Here is a 20,395-nt window from a genome sequence, read left to right on the forward strand (position 1 = left end):
TTGTCAGGTGACTGGTGAGTGCAATTCACAATATCTGTATTCCCCAATGAAACCAGCAGCAGTTCATCTGTGCTGCAGCCAGACACAGTGTCCTCACAGACCCACTTCCCTGTCCACGTGCCATATGCACCATTCCCAAAGACAATACAGCAGCTGCCAGAGTGACAAAGCTCCAACCTACAGCAATTCAGAGGAGGCCAAACCGATGGCCCTGTCAGTGGAAGGGTGGGGGGATCGTATTCAGACACAGGGAAGGAGGGAGGGAGGGATGATAGCGAGAGGAAGGGGGAAAGCGAAGGAGAGGGTTGCATTTAGACCATGGTGGGGGGGAGGTGGAGGTGGGGGGGGTCACAGGGAGAGGCGGCAGTGCACACTGAGATGAGACTCTGCGAGAAAGTCTGAGCGCACTTCCATTAATCATCAGAGCAGCGGCGAAGCCAGAATCTACAGGGACTGAGGGGAGAGAGCAGGGAACAGGCAATTTGCCAAACTGACATGGTGTATCATGCACTTGTGTATATCCAGTTATGCATTAAGAAAAACAATAGAAAGAAGGGTGTTGAAAATGGTACATAATTAAGTAAAAATAACAACCAACCTTGTTGTTATTTGAGAATTAACTGAATCTAACAAAGGCTGCTTCTGAAGTTATTAAATCTGGTATCATCCAACATCTTGGAAACCACAATCTGAGCATTGCTCACCTCCTCTGTTCTCTATGGTAACAAGTTGTACAGATTTATAGATTTATTGTCCAGATTTCAGCACATGCAAATCTCTACAGTCGGCCTTCTTTCTAGCTCAAGGATGAGGGAATATTCTATGCCAATTTAAAAAGGAGCACTCCACCGATTTTACACATGAAGTACAGTTCGCTTGTTTCACGGAGTATAGCTCAGCCTGTGAAATCAGTTTTCACAGCGTCTGTGGCTCTGAAGGGAGCTGTCTAAAGTTTGAATGATGATGTGACCGTCAGGGTTATTATTTTCTTTAATCAGCTTGACTTGGGACTTTCTATTTAAAATGTTATCAGAAAGCTGGTGTTGGGCACTTAGGAGGCAGGAGGGTCTAATGAGGGAAAGCTTGACCGATACTAGAGACTCAGAGTCAGGATATCTCAGCCTCCAGCCCTTTATCCATTCATTCTTCTTAAACCATCTCTTGTGATCGCTCCAACTTTATGGAAGTGCAGTACTGTACTACTTCACTGGAGTAACTCTTTTCATCATCATCTTCACATCTGTCCTAATCTCAATCCACCCCCCTTAAATACAACTGACACTACTATTACACTACTGAAATTTTGAATGAAAATAAATAAAACATGCAGCTGCAACCTTAATATTAGATCTGAGCTGAGATTAAGATATATCCATTCATTATGGGTCACATCCATCCATTAGACAATAACTAGAGTTGCTGAAGGGTCATTCATAGTGATGAACAGCTCAATGTTTAGCTGAACGGCCCACAACTTTACCATTTTGGTCCACTGTCACAATTCTATAGAGTGGTTTTAGGCCACAGTAGGCAACTGAGCAAATAGCTGATGGCCACAGACAGCGAATAACTGGTGAACATGGAGCATTTGGCATCAAAACATATTTCCCTCTGGATTTGGCAAAGACCAAAAACAGACCTAAAGGTGAGCAAATATTGGACTTAAGTTTGCCAGATGGCCAGAAATATGCCTCCAAATGATAAAGTAGCTGTTGGATGTGAAACTGTTAACAAGTTAACACCTGAAAAGGTTATGGTACATATGACGTATGTGAAATTGCACCTTTTGAACTGTGAAAGTTGCAATAAATTATTGCTTCCAATAAAATAGCCAAGAGCTTCTGGTGGAGTAATGTTTTAATTAAATTGTTAATGGTTGACAGACATTGTGAACAGAACATTGTGCTGTTTATAGACTACGGCTGAACTGTAAAAAAAGACCACAATGCAAATTATTCATGTGTAATATTAGATGCAACATCATTTAAAAAAAAAAATTGTTGGAACCTTTCATTTCTATGTAGTGTATTTATGTGTACCAATGTAGGTTGACTCTGTGTAACCTATATGCTTTCACTAACATAGAAAATGAAAATGGCACGTGTGACAGATAAGGAAACTGTTTGAAGGCTGTATGGCAAGAGGTTTTGGTAAAAGAAGTTGAGAACGGAAACCTGTGAATAGTGTTAGGCTGGCTGATTCTACTGACATCAAACCTTGAGATAAAAAAAAAAAAATACAGGCATTAGCTGAAAAAGAAATAGAAATTATTGCTCATCAGAAAACAATAATAAAAAATATTGTATCCAAACTTATGATTCAAAAGTGATACACGAAGCACATACCCTCACACACACTATAATAGATTTTGTTTGCTCGCTCATTTGTTCCCTGACCACACTCTCCTTTTCATTCAGAGGTCATTCACAACTAGGCCAAGGATGGTGTTACCATGGCAACTACACCGGAGAACAGACTAAAAAAAAAAGAATTAAAGAAATAAGGAAAAGGAAAAAACAGGGCCAAAAGACGTATGTTCTTCAGCATGGGACATGATAATGAAAATGCCAGCAAGGCTAAGTCAGACCTGCAGCACACATACAGGTCTTCCTGGCTAGCGATTTTTAGACACCCTGAAATGCTCTAAGTAGTTCAGTAGCTTCAAATGATCAGACAAACAGTCATTACATATGGGTATTTTGAGTGTATAGTTCAGTGCTGTGAACCAAAGCCCAGTCTGGCATCTATGAGCACTTTGACCCCGTCTTTGTTTACAAACTTATGCTACAGCTGATCAAGTTTAACTTTAAAAAAACAAAACAATTTGCAGCACAATGATTAATAGCTCGCTCTTTTGAGCTTGTCTGATTTACTACTTACCTTGTAAACGCCTGCCCTTTGACCCAATTCATCCTCTTTATTTACACACAGGGTGTAGATAGTGATAACACTTTTTCTACCTAACCAGTGACACATTGCGTTCATTCATACCCAACATATACAAGTGTGGATACAGATAAAAAAAATCTTGTTCAACAAGAATAGCACAGAAGACCTAGGTAAGCAGTAACAGTAGACTTAGAGCTTTAGACTTAAGTCTTTATGCACTTTTAGGTAAATAAGCACATCCAAATAAGCATGTGACTGTCAATACACAGATCTGTACATTATAACACTTTTTGGCTTCTAACTACTAAACCATTAAAATAAAATAAAAACGTTTAACGCCTGCAAAATTGAGGATTCCTCTTACAGTGAAAACAGCAGGGACAGTGTGCTAAGTAACGGGCCTCTGCATGAATAATCTGTTTGAACACACCAGTCGGCTGAATGCCACTGCTTTGTGTCTATAATACCCAACCATATAAACACTGCAGACCCATAGACATCTGTCTGGGGTAGGGACCATTACCAGATGGGATGAATAAAACGAGAAAATGCAAAGTAATGACTGCTGGCGAGCGACCATCGTCGAGAAGCCAAGATCCTGACGTTAGGCCACAGGGCATAACGTTAGATTATTGGCCGGGTTTCGTAATGGACGTCAGTTCTGTGCACAGCAGAACTGGAAGCGTACGATAGACATTTTGTCTCCAATCTCATGGCAGCGAGCATTGGAAACTGAGCATTACAGTCCTATTTTGTGTTATCTGCTCCACTGACTGCATTCTCATCAAATAGCCTCAGTCTGAGTGTGCGCCATCATCACCGTGACGGCGTCACCGTCCCCCACAACACTAGACAGTCGACGAGCAAACAGGCAATAGATGCCCAACACGGTGGCCGTAGCAGCATTTGTTGGGCTACTTGTAGCGTAATTGTGGCCAACAGTTGGCGAGACAGGCACGGGATGTCACACTAACACACAATGTAGGTGCGGTTATTGTGTCTTTTGATAGACAACTGCCAACTAGCTTTAGCTAGCAAGCTAGTTAGCCAGAGCAGGCCGCCGTGCAAGTGAACGGTCTCAGTGGGCGCCGGGCATCAGCGCTACCCCTTAAGCCTTTACACCGCTGTTACCGTGTCTCTTGCTGTCTACTCGTTAGTTTTACTGAGACAACATGACTGGCAGAATAATGTTTGAAGCAATGGCGTTTACCTGGGTTTATCAGGTTGCCAGGGCGCGCGGGATCTTTCTCTCCGAGGATCCTGAACACCTCTCGTTGTCGGTGACGTCACGCGTAGGTCTTTCTTGGAGGACGTAAAAAGCGTGACACGGACTGCAACTTCAGCGCCAACTGAGAGGAGAAACTCTCATGTTTGTGCACCGGGAAGGATTTATTCTCACCGAATCCCGACAGGACAATTAAGGACACAGGTATAAAGGAAAATATGAGTCAATCTCAGGCCAAACTTGATCCCATTTCAGTCAAATAATCTTCTCAGAGCCCATTAAAATGCCAATATCTTACAGGAAACATATTGAACAGATAACTGCAGAAAAGAAGCAACCACTACCTCTTCTCTTATCTTCTATCCTTATGTCAACAAACTAATCACAGCTACTGCAGTTGTTCACAAAACTTGTAGATATGATTTAAGTTCCCAAGATAGGTGAGAATGAATAAAAACTACTGTTTTTTATTGTTGTGTCTCCATAGAAAGAGTTTAAAAGAGTTGAAAGGTACAATAAAATGTGTGACTCACTCATTGGACTGTCAAAATCGTAAATTATCTGCTGTTTTCTTACATTAAACGGTCAGTTTAACGGGGTCTGTTAACATCCACTGTGCGGTTGTTTGGTTGGTTTGCAGCGCCCCTTAGTGGACAACTAACGTAATAATACTTCATTAAACTAAACCGAAGCTCAGCTGAGAGCCAAAAGTAAGCTTCAGATTAAGATCTCCAAATTTTATTTGATTAGGAATATTCTAAAAAATACAGCCACAAAACATCTAATGTTTTTTGTATTTTTAACTTAAAAATGAAAAATTGTTTCTTGCAACAGCGCATGCGCAGTGCCTTTCATTGTGATTGGCCGTAGAAACCCGGAAGTTGTGTGAAGGTCTTTGGCGATGGTTTTAGTTTTAGATAACATATCACCGTTGCACGTTTGACGTCGACGTGAAAATGGGTGTTAAAATAGAGGTGTTTAAAGTAAGTATCACATATTTTTAAACAAAGTCTCTGGACATTAAGATGTGTATTTGTCCCAAGGCTTAAAATCTTACAAATCGGTCAATGTTTGGTAGCTCGATCTAGCTAGCTCAGCTAACTCAGCTAGCTAGCTCATGTAACAGTTTCCCAGTTTCATTTACTGGCTGATTTATTTCTTCTTGTTTTGAGTAGATGGTGCTGTACCTGTCCTTTCCCGTGACCATGTTCTGGATCTCCAATCAAGCAGAGTACTTTGAAGAATACGTAATACAGAGAAAGGTTAATAATGTTTATGTATTTGATCATTCAAATCAGTCCACTTTAGTGAGGTTTCTCTTTAACTTGTCTTCTTCTCTCTTTCTCTATACTATGATGGCATCCTTTATGGTACCCAGAGGGAGCTCTTCCCTCCTAGCGAGCCAACGCATGTAAGTGTGATGCATAAGCCTGATGTGTTTATAAAGTCCCCTCTGTCCATGAAAGATAAAACCAGAAAAATAACATAAAAAAACTCAGCGTTCACCACCATAAACAATTGCAGTCACATTTGTTCATCTTGCAGTTTCCATCACCTCATACTCTGCAGCACACACTTTTTTCCATGTTATTTCCTCACAGTATCATCCTGAAACAAACAGATAAATAGCACAGTAACACTGCATAGAGTTTACCAGAACTCGTCCTTGTGATGCTTTTTTTTTTTACGAATTTATTTAGAATAATTTGTGTGTGTCTGCATGTTTCCTCAGCTATTTTTAAACATATCCTATAGAACAGTGTTTTAATGAAGTCTGTTTAGAACTGCTGCTGTACAGCACGATGTATGATCATGATTTTGCTATGTTTATTTTCAGAGGAAAGAACTGGAAAGCTTCAAGGAGAAAATGCGTCTTCTTAAGGAGCGGCAGATGTTAAGCAAGGTTTTGGAGGAACCTGAGAACTGAGGATTATATGTTGATGAAACGCACAAGTTTTCAGCACGACCAGTGGAGGATCTTCCAGTAATGAGTTGGTTCGGGCAGATGAAAACGGTCGGACTGGAGTAAAAGCGTGACACATTGTACATTTTCTGAAGTTAACGCATCCCAAATCTGTGCTGGGTCTATGAAGGGATATTCAATTCAATTTACATGTTTGACTTCATCGCAAGACTTTTAAAATGCGAGGATTCGTTGTGTTTGAATGTCAGATCAGTTGACTTGCTGTGATTACACTGTCATAAAATAATTATTTGAGTTAAAAATCCAGTTGAATCTGAATAGTCCTGATTTATTTTGTGAGTTCCAGTGACTAGAAATCATATTCATTGTGGGGTTGACACTGTAAACACTGATTATGTGTATACTGCTTTATAACTTTAATGCTGTTTTCCATTAGAATAATGTGTTGGCTTGTTTCACCCATTGTGATGCACGTTGCTTTGCCCATTAAATGTGGCTTCATTTGGATATGAAGATGTAACGTGTATGCTGTCCCATCCTATGGCCACATCTTCACCATGTGACCGAAGAATCACTGGTTTGATGCCTTGGACCAGTAGCAATATCTTGAGTAGGAGTCAGGTGTGAATAACTAACTTAAGCATAGGCATTGACTATCTACATGACTCAAATACATCTGCTGGTGCGAGGCAGATTATATAGATGAGTCAGTCGTACTCAAAACTCAAAATGCCTCAACTTTTGGAATAAAGCAAAAATGATGATCATGTTTTCCCTGTAATTCCTGGGAAGGTTGATGATATTAATCAAAAAATGATTAACTGTCAACTTGTAGCCTCTACTGTATACTGAAAGCTCATATTATTAGGCAATCAACACCCTATCTGGAAGTGGAAGGATATTGCTATTGATTCTTTAGCTCCATAAGTTACTGGTACTGTTTGGAGAGCAAAAGCAACAGTTGCCAGGTGATGTTTGTTTTGTGAGATAACACTTGCACTCATATAAGTAAGAATAACATTTAATAAATAATAATAATAAACATTGCACCATGACCCTCTTCAGACCAGAACATGTATCTATGATCTCCCCAATCAGAATATACTGTATCTGAGAAGGCTGCGCTTGGTTTGTCCAACACTTTTGAGTCTTGAATGTGTCTTCACACCAACCACAACTAACAAACTGCAGAATGTCTTAATCATCGTGATGAAGCAATGACACGGTTTTCCCAAGATGATGCCCGTGAATATATTTGGAAATGTCAAGTGGCCAGTTGGATGTGTCACAGTCCGTCTCCTGAGGCACTGGCAGGTCATATGAGTGTGTATGACTGTTTCTTTTCATGGCTGTCGTACATCTGAATAGATTTAAAAAAAAAATGGCATCATATATCATCATTATAATACATATATTTATGATGTAGTGATATTTAAATAGTCTCAACCCACCCTAAAAAAACATTTACACACCCTAAGACTCACATTAATTAGAGCTTAACTAATATTTCCCACATGTTTACTATATTGTAAAACCACAAAATGATGAAAAGCAGATGAGACGTGTTCTTGTAATACTCGTGTCGGACAGCAGGGGGCAGCATTTCACCGTTAAAAGCTGTGCTGTTGAACCACCGTCACTGCACGAGCTTTAACAACAAGGAAGTGACCGACGAGCCAGCAGGCTGCTGTCAAGATGGCACCGAGCGGACTGAAAGCTGTAGTCGGAGAAAGTAAGTGATACATTCGTCGTAACGTTGTCTGCTTTAATAAGTTTATTACTACTAAAAAAAAACAAACACAGCTAGTATACTTGAGCTTATCTCGATAAGTTTACCGCCAGACACAGATCACTGCCGTTGGTCCGCTAAAGGTTTCTTCCTGCTCCAGTTACAATGCTAATGTTGTCGCTAACCAAATCAAAAGTGGTTTAAAAAGTAGTATTGTTGTGTTGCATGTGTCGATAACAACATCTGCTGATGCTGTTGGGACGTTTTGCGGACGTAAAAAGAGAAAAACGCGGCTGGAAATGTGACCGTCCGAGTTAAAGGCTAACGTTAGCTAGTTAGCTAGTTAGCTAGCCGAAAAGGAAGTTCGGACCAACTTTACTTTAACAAGTCAAACATTTATGTTGAAAGCAGCTTCAGACATCGGCAAAACCATAACTAGTATCTGAAAGTGTTTTGTAACGCAACTGATGTTTCTATAATATCTCAGCTTCCTTGATTACTTGAATAAATAACCAACTTTATAGTTTCAGCAGTCATATAAATCAATAATTTTAGTGCTGTTAAAGTGTTTCTTTGTGTAACAGTGAACGTCACATGTAATTATGAGTATTTAATTTAATTTAATATTTAACTGAAATGAAGTGAAGTTACATTTCCTTTGAACAGGGTCAGCAGATGTCTGTAATGTATATTTTGTACATACACCTGTTTAGAGGGGAAGTGCAGTGTGACACACAGTTAAACAGGTAACCCTGTTAAACAGGTAACCCTGACCAGGTATTCCTCCTATTAGACTGTACCAGGCCTGTAATATAGTTTGTGATCTTACACAGCGTATGCAGTGAACACAGCACGCTCAGATCTGTATTTGAATATGATGATGTCTTAGAAACTGATACTTTATAATCTGCATAAGGCACAAGAGGGCTCTGTTGCAGGCAGGACAAGCCTCAGACACAAAGTGAACAAATACAGGGGCTAAGATGAAGGTGACTAAAGTAGTTTGGTGGCTGTCTGTTTGTGGAGAACCCCCGTCACAAGTAGTCTTTCCTGTATGTGAGTAGATCAGACAAGACATTTGTTAGTAATCATTTTTCCGATAGGTGAGTCAGTTCTCTTTTCTTGTTTTTACATTTACGTAATTTGTTGTTAGCAAGTGAAGTAATCATGGTCTATTGTATTATGTTGTTTAATGTGTGTGGGTACAGGCTAGATTATAATTCAGCCATATTTTAATAGTCCTGCCCCAGAAACAAATATATATATATATATATATATATATCAGAATTACTTTATTGAAATTGCTTTTTGTGACACACAGCTCCAAAAGAATAAGAATACACTTCAAACACAAAGTAAAATATAAATATATAAAAGTATGAATAAAAAAAAGATGTATTAAAAATTATTATTACAAATTATTACACAGAGGTAAATTACTGCACCAGGTGAGTCCAGAGTCTTATAATAATAATAACAATAATACCACTACTAATAATACTACTAATAAAAATATATGCTGTATCCATTGAAATATTCAGTAACCTCACCATCACCAAATATTAATTTGGCAACAATTCATAATATAGTGAGTACAGTGGCCATTAACATAGGGTGAAGAGCAGCCATCTTTTTCTTTTATTATGATAAACTGCAAACTTAGACGAGTGCCATTATTGAAACCAGCAAGTTATCGTGCCGATTAGCAAATGGACTTATGTGATAAAGAGACTTACAACAAGAGAGTTACTGCCGTGAGGTTGAACAAGGAAGTTGAGTGAAGATCATATCATATCAGTGTAGTTCTTCATTTTTACGTCTCCACTTCATTCTGTACTTATAATAGTGAGGAAACTGTAAAGCTGAGGTGTTAAGCCAGTTAAATTCTGCAGAGTAGATGATGGCCCAAGTCATATAAACGGTGTGGCTTGTGCTGTGTTAAATAGCACCTATGCTCTTTTACCCTGAAGGTTAATGTTTGATTTCAGGGCATTTTGGGAAAGGTGGACCACCTGCGCTGTAAAGCACCAAAGGAAACCCTCAGTTTTGCGGTTAATTTCACCTGTAGCACCCTGCCTCAAGTGTTGTGCCTGTGAAGTCCCTGGACAAACTATGCTTTTGTCTTATCTTCATACACTGTAATCTGAACTGTGTAAAACAAGGAAGTTGCACCAAACCATACTGGGTTTGTAAATACAAGTGCATATGGGCTTCTTTCGAGAAAGTTCCTGCTTCCTGATTTATAGAGTTGTAGACTCACCGCAGACATCTTAATTTTTTTCTCATCTTTCAGTTAAGGCACACATGTATTCTTTTTACTTTTTAGCCTCTGGTCCTATTTGAATAGTATGAATTATGAATAAATGGTGTAACAAATTGGGTGTTTTGTAAATCATAGCTATCACTTCAAATATCATTATGGTGTTATGTTAAATCTGTTTTATGATGTACTGGTGCCATTGCTAAAATTCCACTTGTTACCTGTTTTACCTGTTTTAAATGTGTCCTCAGAAGTTATTGATAGCTCTGTAATCATATATGGATGTTTCTCTTCTCTTCTACAGAAATCCTCAATGGGGTCATCAAGAGTGTGAAGAAAGATGGAGAATGGAAGGTAACAGTTTTCCAACAAGACTTAAGAATCACCTGGTCACTCTTGAATTTATAACTCCTGTTTGTTTTGTGTTTCCTCAGGTTCTTATTGTGGATCACATGAGCATGCGAATTCTGTCCTCTTGTTGCAAGATGTCTGACATTTTGGCAGAGGGGGTGACCAGTAAGTTTCAGTTAATTAATCCTCTTGCATCATATGGTTCAGTTATATACATGAGAGATTAAACTGTAAAAAAAAATGTTGCTTAAAGGTTAATTGTGTAGGAGGAGCAGAAATAGAATATAATAATATATATATTATAATATATATATATAATATTCAGCTGGCTGCAATGTGCAACTTCACCACTAGATGCTGCTAAACCCCACATTATACCCATAGAGCAGGATTTTGGTAGTTACAGAATTGAAATGTGAGAGATGTTGTCACTTACAAAGTGCTCGTTCTCTGCCAGACATTATATCTGGAAGGCCGTAATCTTTCAGCTCACAGTGCGTACTGTGCCCGGGGGCGTCAGTGGTCACTGGTTGATCTGATAAAAACCAAAAAGAGATAATGCAGTCCACGCAAAAACCACACTCATATAATTTAAATTAGCAAAAGTCTGAATTTTTACTTGTGTTTGTCTCTGGACTTATCAAAGCAAGAACCCAAGTGTGTGAATTTTCCATGGAAGATTGATGTTGAGCCGTAGGAGCTTGTAATTCATGCCAGCACTCGCTATTTTTGATCTGGCTGTAATGTATATTACTGTATTTCATTTTACATAATGATGTTGATTTTTATTTGCATTTGCATGTGATATTGATCAAGCCAGATTATTTAGATTGAACTAAAAACCCACTGTTTTCCCCTGTTCTAGTTGTGGAGGACATCAATAAAAGAAGGGAGCCCATCTCTAGTTTGGAGGCCATTTATTTAATTTCACCTGTGGAGAAGGTTAGTTGTTGCCGTCTCCTCAGAGTTCCCTCTATAATGTTAAGATCTTCATTCATAAGATCTTCTTAAGATGTTCATTGTGACTTTATCTTGCATTCTTTTTTTTCAATTACAGTCTGTTCATGCTCTCATTAACGACTTCAAAGATTCTGCCTTTACTTACAAAGCAGCACACATCTTCTTCACTGACAGTAAGATTCTGTGTGTGTGTGTGTGTGTGTGTGTGTGTGTGTGTGTGTGTGTGTGTGTGTGTGTGTGAAAAACACAGTGTATAATTGGAAACTTATTTATTAATCACTTGTTTTGGAATGTACTGTCCACAACATATAACCTTTCAAAATATACTGAATTATTACATTAGTAATAGCCAATATTTGTTTTCTTACTTACTTATTTTTTTATTTTTGCTTCCATAGACTGTCCAGATGGTCTCTTTGCAGAAATTGGAAAATCCAGAGTTGCAAAGGTTGCCAAGACTTTAAAAGAGATCAACGTAGCTTTCCTGCCGTATGAGTCTCAGGTAAGGAATTAGCTCCTCTTCACTTAAACTGACATGATTTTCTGTCATTGACTTTAGTTTTAGTTGTGTTTTGGTCACCAATAGCTTGGGAGAAAATTATCTTTATCTTGCTGCTAAATGTTTTCACTGTGTTGAACAACGAGTTGCCAAATGTGTCTGCGAGGTGTTTGGTACTTGGCAGGCAGCGCACAGTGGGATTTTTCAAAGTTGAGAGTGAAATAAAACGGTTAAGTTGTGGGCCATGAAAACCAAAAGATTCTGTATAGATGCGGTACGGCAAGACTGAGGCAAACCGAATCCCTTTCACCCCTGCAGGTGTTCTCCCTGGATGACCCAACCTCCTTGTACTCCTTCTATAGTTCTAAGCCAAATGAAAATAGAGACAAAATGATGGAAAATCTGGCGGAGCAGATCGCGACCCTGTGTGATACACTCAAGGAGTACCCTGCGATCCGTTACCGCAAGTATGGAAGCCTTGCATTTAAGTTTCCTGGACGTACCTTACTGATAAATTTGCTGAGTCAGTTGTATACCTCTCTGTTTCTAAGGGGACCAGAGGAGAATGCTAGACTGGCTGAAGAGGTCTTGCAGCGCCTGACTGCTCACAAAGCTGATAACCCAAGCATGGGAGAGGTTAGGAACCACTTAAGCCACCAGCCACATCATTCTTATGTGCTCTACTGTATTAATACAATTGTGAACTGAATTCTTATACTGCTTTTTTCTGGTAAACCAGCTTTTTTCTAAAAGACCACACTTCCTTTGGCATTCTCCAGCTCTACACCTTCACAGGTTGTTCTGTGGTTTCTGGGTTTTATTTCCTGTTGATTATTTTTCTTACCCTCTGCTGGACCTTTCTCTTTTCCCCCTCTTTTTTTGTCTTTCTTAGCTGACATTTCCTTGCTCCTGAGATGGGTCTTAACAGGCATGTATTACTGTTCTTTTTGTGCCCACATATCGTAACCATTATCACGCTGTGCTGTCTAAGCATTCTGTTTTCTTACTGTACTGCAAGTTTCCTCAAGTGCTGCCTCATGTTGCATGAGATGGTGGTATTGAACTTCTATAGATAAAAGCTGATTAGACTCACTGCATGGTGGATTTACAAACACATATTGAGGGGCCTTGCCTTTCGTGTGTACTCTAGGCTACATCCTTATTTATTTTGCATCTGTTAAAAGAAAGAAAAAACTGAGTAACTTGTGTTTTTTTTTTGTTTTTAGGGTCCAGATAAGGCACGATCTCAGCTACTGATTGTTGACCGTGGGTTTGATCCCATCTCACCTATCCTACATGAGTTGACTCTGCAGGCAATGGCGTACGACTTGCTAGATATCAAACAGGACATCTATTCGTAAGTGAACATCTTACTGTACAATGATTGCTGTTGTTTTGCTCTTCCAGGTCAGTGTGCTGTCCTGGGCATACCAGGTTTTGGTCCATACTCATTTGTGTCGTAATCGTGTACTTGTTTTATCTGTTTAAGTTATCAGACAACCGGCATTGGGAATTCAAACAACAGAGAAGTGTTACTGGATGAAGATGATGAGCTCTGGGTTCAGCTCAGACATATGCACATTGCAGATGTCACTAAGTAAGTCTGTCACAACCACACGAGTGTGTGTGGCTCTCACTGTCATCCTTCCCAACAAATTCTAGTCACTGCAGATTGTGAGATTGCAGTAAAAAATTTGTTCCAAAGATTGTGGGAAGTGCCTTCTGCCTGTGTATTTCAAAAGCAGGCTTTTTTGAAAAATGGATCCATTTTCTAATAAGAAATAAGGCTGCCATGTTTCTTTAGCACGATAAGTTATAACTCAAATATTAGAGGAATTACTTTAAGGTACTTTAAAAATCAAAAAGTCTAACTACGGAGCAATTTGGTCTCTTTGGTATTATTATTACTAATGAAATGTCCTGACCAAGGTGCACTAATCATTTTCTAAACCCATCGTTGCAGGAAAGTGACAGAGCTGCTTCACAACTTTTGTGAGAGCAAGAGAATGTGCACCGACAATGTGAGTGTTTGTGTGCGGTACTCATTTTGGGTCACTTATAGTTACAGGTGTCCATGATAAAGTTAAGGTGCAATTTTGGTAAAAATGGGTTTTGCATTGCAGGCCAACATAAAAGATCTCTCTCAGATGTTAAAAAAGATGCCACAGTATCAGAAGGAGCTGAGCATGGTGAGTGGGATGAAGAAAAGCCAACTCTTCACCTTTTTAGTATCATCATCCTCAATCAGTATTTCAACCATATCCAGTTACTAGTGACATTAAATTGGACACTGTTTAGAATTGTTCTTTCTTTTTGCTTAGCTTATCTTATCTAGACCTTGAATATTTTCCCACATTCTAGTTCATGTGTATGTACGCTGACTGTCCATTATGATACTTCTTTATGTATCATGATGATTTTGTGCAAATTAATTAAAGTAAATTGTTTTTACCCGTTCTCATTCACAGTACTCAACTCACTTGCACCTAGCTGGGGCTTGTATGGAGAAATTCAAGGCCTCTCTTGATAGCCTGTGTGAAGTGGAACAGGTCAGTACTCTTCTGGGGTGTACAAAGGAAATAATCTTTTTTTTTTTTTTTTTTTGACATTTTGGCTCAGAGAATCAAGGTCACAGACAGTATTGTTATTGTAGCAAGAAACAGCTCTGATTAAATAAATAACATTATAATGTTGATTATTTGGCCATTTAAGGAAATATCCTTGGAATATCTGCTCTGGTAATGCTGACAAAACTACTGGTCAGTGTGTAGTTTTAGTATCAGGGGATCAACTAAAATGTCCTGTGTTAATTACTGACAGTAAGTATCTTAGAGTGAATGTCTGCTATGGATTTACTCTGTCCCACTCTCTACACACACTAAGTGACCTCAACTTTATTTATAGCGCCTCGGGGGTATGTTCAGATGCCACTAGCACGGTCTGGTGATTTTTAATGGATAATTGTAATATTGCATAAGAAGCTCAGGACCGGACGTCAACATCCATATATCTAGAGTGCAGACGAAGCTGTTATGTCATTACTGACTGTAAAGGCATTTAATAACACATACATGTGCCACTGAGTAATGTAGAAATCCCTCCATCAACACAAGCCTGGGATAAAGCCACAGTAGAGACCAGTGCCAAGTCCCACAGCGTTGTTTGTATGCGCCAGACATGCTTTGTCTCCCTGAGGGGATGTATTCTGCTACATTTAGTGTTGTATTAGATGAGTCACAAGCACACAGAGAATGATAAGCGATGCATAGTTGTGGCATTATGAGATACAAGTGTTAATGGGGCCTTTTTGTACGAGTGAATCACTTGACTGCACTAATGGATTGTCAGCATGTCTGAAAGCTGCCTCTTTAATCCAATGGGCATATTTTGGCTCTAAGATGAACAGTGTGATCCAGATAGCAACAGCTCTCTGTCAGCTGTCACTTATTCAAGTGTTCTACATTGTTTGGGCAGTCCAATACAAATATATGTGCGTAATGTTGTAAACAAAGTTATGTGCTGTATTTTTATGCGCTCTTGTGGCCACTCCCTAGTTTAAGTTGTTGATTGGCCCTAACCAGGCTTAGTCCAAATTCATCTTTAATCTTAGCAAGAGTTTTTAGGGAGGTCACACAGTGCTCAGGATTGCTTTTAAAGGGAAATCCCAAAGCTAGATGTAAGTATAAAAGCTATAAAAGTTAAATGGCCAATATAGGCTACGTCATTATTATTTTTGACATCGGTAACAGGATTACAAATGCAACTCTAGAAGTCTACTGTGTTAAAGAGCAGTTTATAGTATATGTAACCCTAGCGTTAACCTTACTACAGGTAAACCAGTAACTCTCGTCCTTTCTATAATGTTGTCAGACAGTAACAATCTGAGCCTGTCAGTGGCCAAAACAAGCTTTTTTTAGTGGATGCACTTTGATCAGGTGCAGTTGCCCTGAAGGGTCACATTACAGTCATTTAGCTCATCCACCTCCTGTTCTCAGCTGTTTGCGGAGGTGATCAACTGGACCATTTCAAAGGTTTTTGGACCCACTGGTCATTTTGAACCCAAAATATGTAACAATAGGATCCAGGTTTTAAAATACCAGAGTTATCCTTTAAGTAGTAGTAGCTGTTTTTTAAAATCATAGTTTAGCCATGAAAGACTAGAAGTGGTAGAAAAAGAAATACAATAAAGTTGGGAGGCAAGTCACTCTCCTGTGTCAGCTGTCCTGTGAGTTGGCTGTCAGCTGATTTTAGTTGTAACTGATTATAAAGATTCCAACTGCAGCTAATTGTTAACCACGGGTGTCTTCGATAGGACCTGGCAATGGGAGCAAATGCAGAAGGGGAACCTCTGAAGGATGCCATGAAGAGCATCGTTCCTGTGCTCCTCAACAATGAAATCGGGGCCTATGACAAAATCCGCATCATACTGCTGTACATATTCCACAAGAAAAAAGGTGTGCCCTTGTCACAAATCTTTTTGTTTTAACTGATACAACATTGTAAAGCCAGCATTGGTTGTGCTAAACGGCATACTATGAAGAGTCTTGTTATCCATGTAGGCATTGGGGAGGAGAACCTCGCAAAGCTCATCCAGCACGCAAACATACAGGCTGACAGCAACATCATCAACAACCTGCAAAACCTGGGCTGTAACATTATTGCTGGGGTAAATTTCACAGTGTCAGTGTTATTGTAGCACAGATTTATGCCCTCAGTATTTGTTACAGAGAGTGTGCCATGTTGTTTGTTAGGGCCGCAACGCTGGGAGGACGCTGCCAGAGCGGAAGGAGCGCACAGAGAGCACGTACCAGCTCTCTAGATGGTCACCCATCATCAGAGATGTCATGGAGGTAATGAAGCCAACGTTAAGTTTCTGATGGTGCTGGCACACCTCCTCAGTTTTTGCTTTCAGCCTTGTACATTATCTGTGTTTTTCTGTGTTGCAGAATGCCATAGAGGACAAACTGGACAGAAAGCAGTGGCCATTCATCTCTGATCCTGCACCCATCAACACAACTCAGACTGCAGTCAGGTAGGTGCTGGAAACAGGAGAGAACATTTTTATCATGTATGAACAGCATGTTGTTACTCTAATAAGAGTTCACCATGTATATAAAGAAATAATCTTGACAGCTAGGAAACACATCCCACATACATGTATTACATGATTTTTTTTTTTTTTAAATAAATAAAAACATAAACTTTTGTCGGTAGCAAACAGAATGATGTTGTCAAATTAAAGCTTTTATCCCTGTAACTGAGTTTGAGCCAAGCTTTTGACTAAGAGCTGAAAAGGTGAAACTAAGCCAGTTTAGCTTGGCATACTCTATAATCCCTCGGGGAATTCCTAGCATGATGATGGCGCTTCTACAAACCACTCTCCTGGACCTTGGTTCACTTATAATCTGCATAATGCACAATGCCCGTGCTTCCTGTTTAGCAAAGTGCATACTTAAAACTGAGTAGTCATTAGGTTGGTTATACATATCTATATGTGTATATATGTTGCCTGTTTGACCTCCTCTGCAACATTATAAAACTGATTAGCAGAGGTAGTAAGCAAAGCATTACAATAGAATATAAATGAAATATTAACTTAAACTCTGTGTTTGTCTTTCCTGTATGTTATGACCTCTTGCCTTATCAATTAGTCCTATACATCAAGACACCAGCCGTATATAGAATAATTACATTATCTATTAATGCATTAGTAATATAATATAACACTTAAAGGGTCCATTGTACATAGTAAGTACATTTACTTTGATTACATTTAGCTGAAAATATTTGCATACATTTGCATACTTACATACATACTTACTACTCACTTACTTATAATGAGGGATTTTTACATCATGACACTGCAATCTAAACATAAGGAAAAGATCGAAATACTTCATCCACAACTGCATGTATAAAACCTCCAGACTGATACAAACAATATCACAAGGTCCCAGCAATCCTGGAACCCATCGGCTAAACAGGACTAATTGCTTTCTAGGATTTTCACATTTATCTACCAGGGTCCGTTTCATGTGAGCACAGATTTAAGATTCAAGATTCGGGATGTTGTTGTCTTTTCACTTGTGTAGCATTCTTTGCATGAAATATAAAAATAAAAGCTGTAAAGCGATATAATTATTGATGGAACATGTTGGTGCAAAGAAACTGGCCGCTCGCAAACAGACCTTTTTAGTTCTAGTAATAATTCCTTGTTGTTCAATGATTGTCTTACAGCAGTGCACGTTTTGGACACTGGCACAAACTTAAATCTCCAACAGAATATCGCTCTGGCCCTCGTCTAATTATATTTGTGATTGGTGGAGTATCACACTCAGAAATGCGCTCTGCGTATGAAGTCACAAGAGCCACTGATGGGAAATGGGAGGTGCTGATTGGTAAGCAATCACAGTTGTGGAGATTATGATTTTTTTTCCCCCAAAATTGTAACATTCAAGAGGTTTTACCTCTTTTTATGATAAATATTATTTTCTCCTTGACAGGGTCATCTCACATCCTGACTCCAACCAGCTTCCTCAATGACCTAAAGAGTCTGGACCAGGTTCCTAATCCTGACTGTTAGATAGACTCTGGACAGGAACGACCACACTGGAATAAGAGTTCAGTCTTTCATTTAAAATCAGTGATCGCTGGTCTCTTTCGCAGCATCTCTGACGTCTGAAGTCAAACAGGGAGAGAAATTTTAGATGTAGCCATGGAAGGAAACATTTGTGATTCTTTATTTTATTTTAGATGTTTTCTTTTTATTGTTTGTTGTGAACTGGGTTCTGTATTGAATCATTCTGTGATTGAAGCTGTATTAAAATTATTTAATTAGAAATTATTAATATTTTGATTATTTTACTATTCTCACTCAAATTCCTATTTTTGTTACTACAATATATATTTGATTTCCATAATTTTGTACTTCAAAAATTGTGTCATGCCCACAAAGTGATCATCGCACACCAAACATCTTATTAAAGTTTAATATAGATGTATATAAATGACTAGAAGTATATATATATATATATCGTGTTTTTTTCCACCAGGTACCTTTTTTCATTTTCCTTTTCTGGGAAATTTCATCTCAGACTAAATGTCTCAACTGCTGTGTTCTGAAATCTTGCACATTTACCATGTACTTTAATATGTTGCCGGGAGCGACTGTGGTGGGTGTTTGTTTCTTTGTTGTTAAAAATGAGCAATAAAAGAATAATATTCACTTGAACTTGTGTTGCGGACTTTCAGTTGAAATAGACCGACAAAATAATCTCAACCTGTGGTCACATATGCCGGCCCCAAAGTCAAGGATGAACTTGAATGCTCGGATTTATTTTAAATCCTTCAGAAGATCTTTTGACTTCTCTAGCTTATTCAACCACCTCTAATACCCATTAACTTTTCAGAGAATATGCTCACATTTGTTATATATGTGTCTGCAATTTGTCATTTGCCATTTATCAAATATGTATATAATTGTTTTTGTTTTTTTTATATTTCTTTCATCATTTTTGAGTTTGAAATAATCACCTATTGAAATTACCCTTCAGTAATGTACAAAAAACCTTGTGTGTCCTACTCTACTCATAACTACTTTATCACAGTAGTGGTACTTGAGTTCATTTCCACACCGTGATGTGAGAATATGCCCACTTGCACGTTATAATGACAATGTTGGGGCTTGAAAATGCAAACATGAACTTTAAGTACGGTGTCGGGTCAGAAGAGCGCACACACCTACCAGTGAAAAAGATCATCCCTCTCCATGTGCAGGATTATGTTTTCATCTGGGATTAAAGATGGTGATATTAAGACAGGGGCACTGGCTGGGGTCTTAATGGCAATGGGTTAATACTCAGGACTTAACTCTATTTAAAAGCCTCCCACCAAGCAATATCCAGTACACTTTTGAAGTAGCACCAGTCAGGACCACCGCTCATACAACACTTCCTTTAAAGAAATATTGGATGGATTCTCCAGCAATCACAAGAAGTACTTTTGTGTAATTTTCTGTACTATTTTGCATTTCATTTAGTTTTCAGCTCGGGATTGTTTCCCTTTTTTGTATTTTTTGTGATGGCTGCTACTGAAGTGGACTCTACTGACACTGTGCCGGTAAGACGTTTTTGGTGTAACATTCATGATATCAGTGCATTTTGTTTTGATTCCTTATATTCTTGGCTGCTATTTCCATTCTTATTGCATAGTATAATGTATTTATATTTAGAATTGTATTCGATTTAAAGTGACCCAAAGAGCTAAATATATTTATGTATTACATTTATCTTTCTCCATCTTCCAATTGTTTTATCATAGTTTGTTGGCAATGTAATATACAGTAAATTATTACATTTTGATATTACAGTCATGTTTTTACATCCTCAACATGGGTCCCAGGACTTTTACTGTCATATGGAGAGTGTTAAAGGAGATCAACAGCGGCTGATGAACCAAAATGAAGGTGTAACTGATCTAGCGCCAAGGAAAATGTTGTGTATAAGTTTCGATAGTTCACGTTATTTGCTGCGTCTTTCGGCTTGTGTTCAGCAGGCCCC

General features: G+C 38.7%; 2 protein-coding genes across 2 annotated transcripts; both read left to right on the forward strand.

Annotated features, from left to right (window-relative positions):
- The first annotated feature begins 5,026 nt into the window (after positions 1–5,026).
- On the forward strand, positions 5,027–6,802 carry pet100 (PET100 cytochrome c oxidase chaperone). Its single transcript, XM_070848397.1, has 4 exons — positions 5,027–5,097; positions 5,290–5,376; positions 5,493–5,525; positions 5,952–6,802. Exons 1-4 carry the CDS (start codon positions 5,071–5,073, stop codon positions 6,039–6,041), a joined length of 237 nt encoding a protein of 78 aa, XP_070704498.1. The 5' UTR covers positions 5,027–5,070; the 3' UTR covers positions 6,042–6,802.
- An 897-nt stretch (positions 6,803–7,699) lies between these two features.
- Positions 7,700–19,068, forward strand: stxbp2 (syntaxin binding protein 2). Its single transcript, XM_070847898.1, has 19 exons — positions 7,700–7,770; positions 10,332–10,381; positions 10,462–10,543; positions 11,244–11,320; positions 11,436–11,511; positions 11,737–11,840; positions 12,156–12,304; positions 12,389–12,473; positions 13,064–13,194; positions 13,327–13,434; positions 13,801–13,858; positions 13,961–14,026; positions 14,306–14,386; positions 16,150–16,291; positions 16,397–16,503; positions 16,589–16,687; positions 16,784–16,869; positions 18,075–18,235; positions 18,341–19,068. Exons 1-19 carry the CDS (start codon positions 7,734–7,736, stop codon positions 18,418–18,420), a joined length of 1,779 nt encoding a protein of 592 aa, XP_070703999.1. The 5' UTR covers positions 7,700–7,733; the 3' UTR covers positions 18,421–19,068.
- Positions 19,069–20,395: the final 1,327 nt, after the last annotated feature.

The sequence above is a fragment of the Pempheris klunzingeri genome, chromosome 17 (genome assembly GCF_042242105.1).
Source record: "Pempheris klunzingeri isolate RE-2024b chromosome 17, fPemKlu1.hap1, whole genome shotgun sequence".
Classification (NCBI taxonomy): domain Eukaryota; kingdom Metazoa; phylum Chordata; class Actinopteri; order Acropomatiformes; family Pempheridae; genus Pempheris; species Pempheris klunzingeri.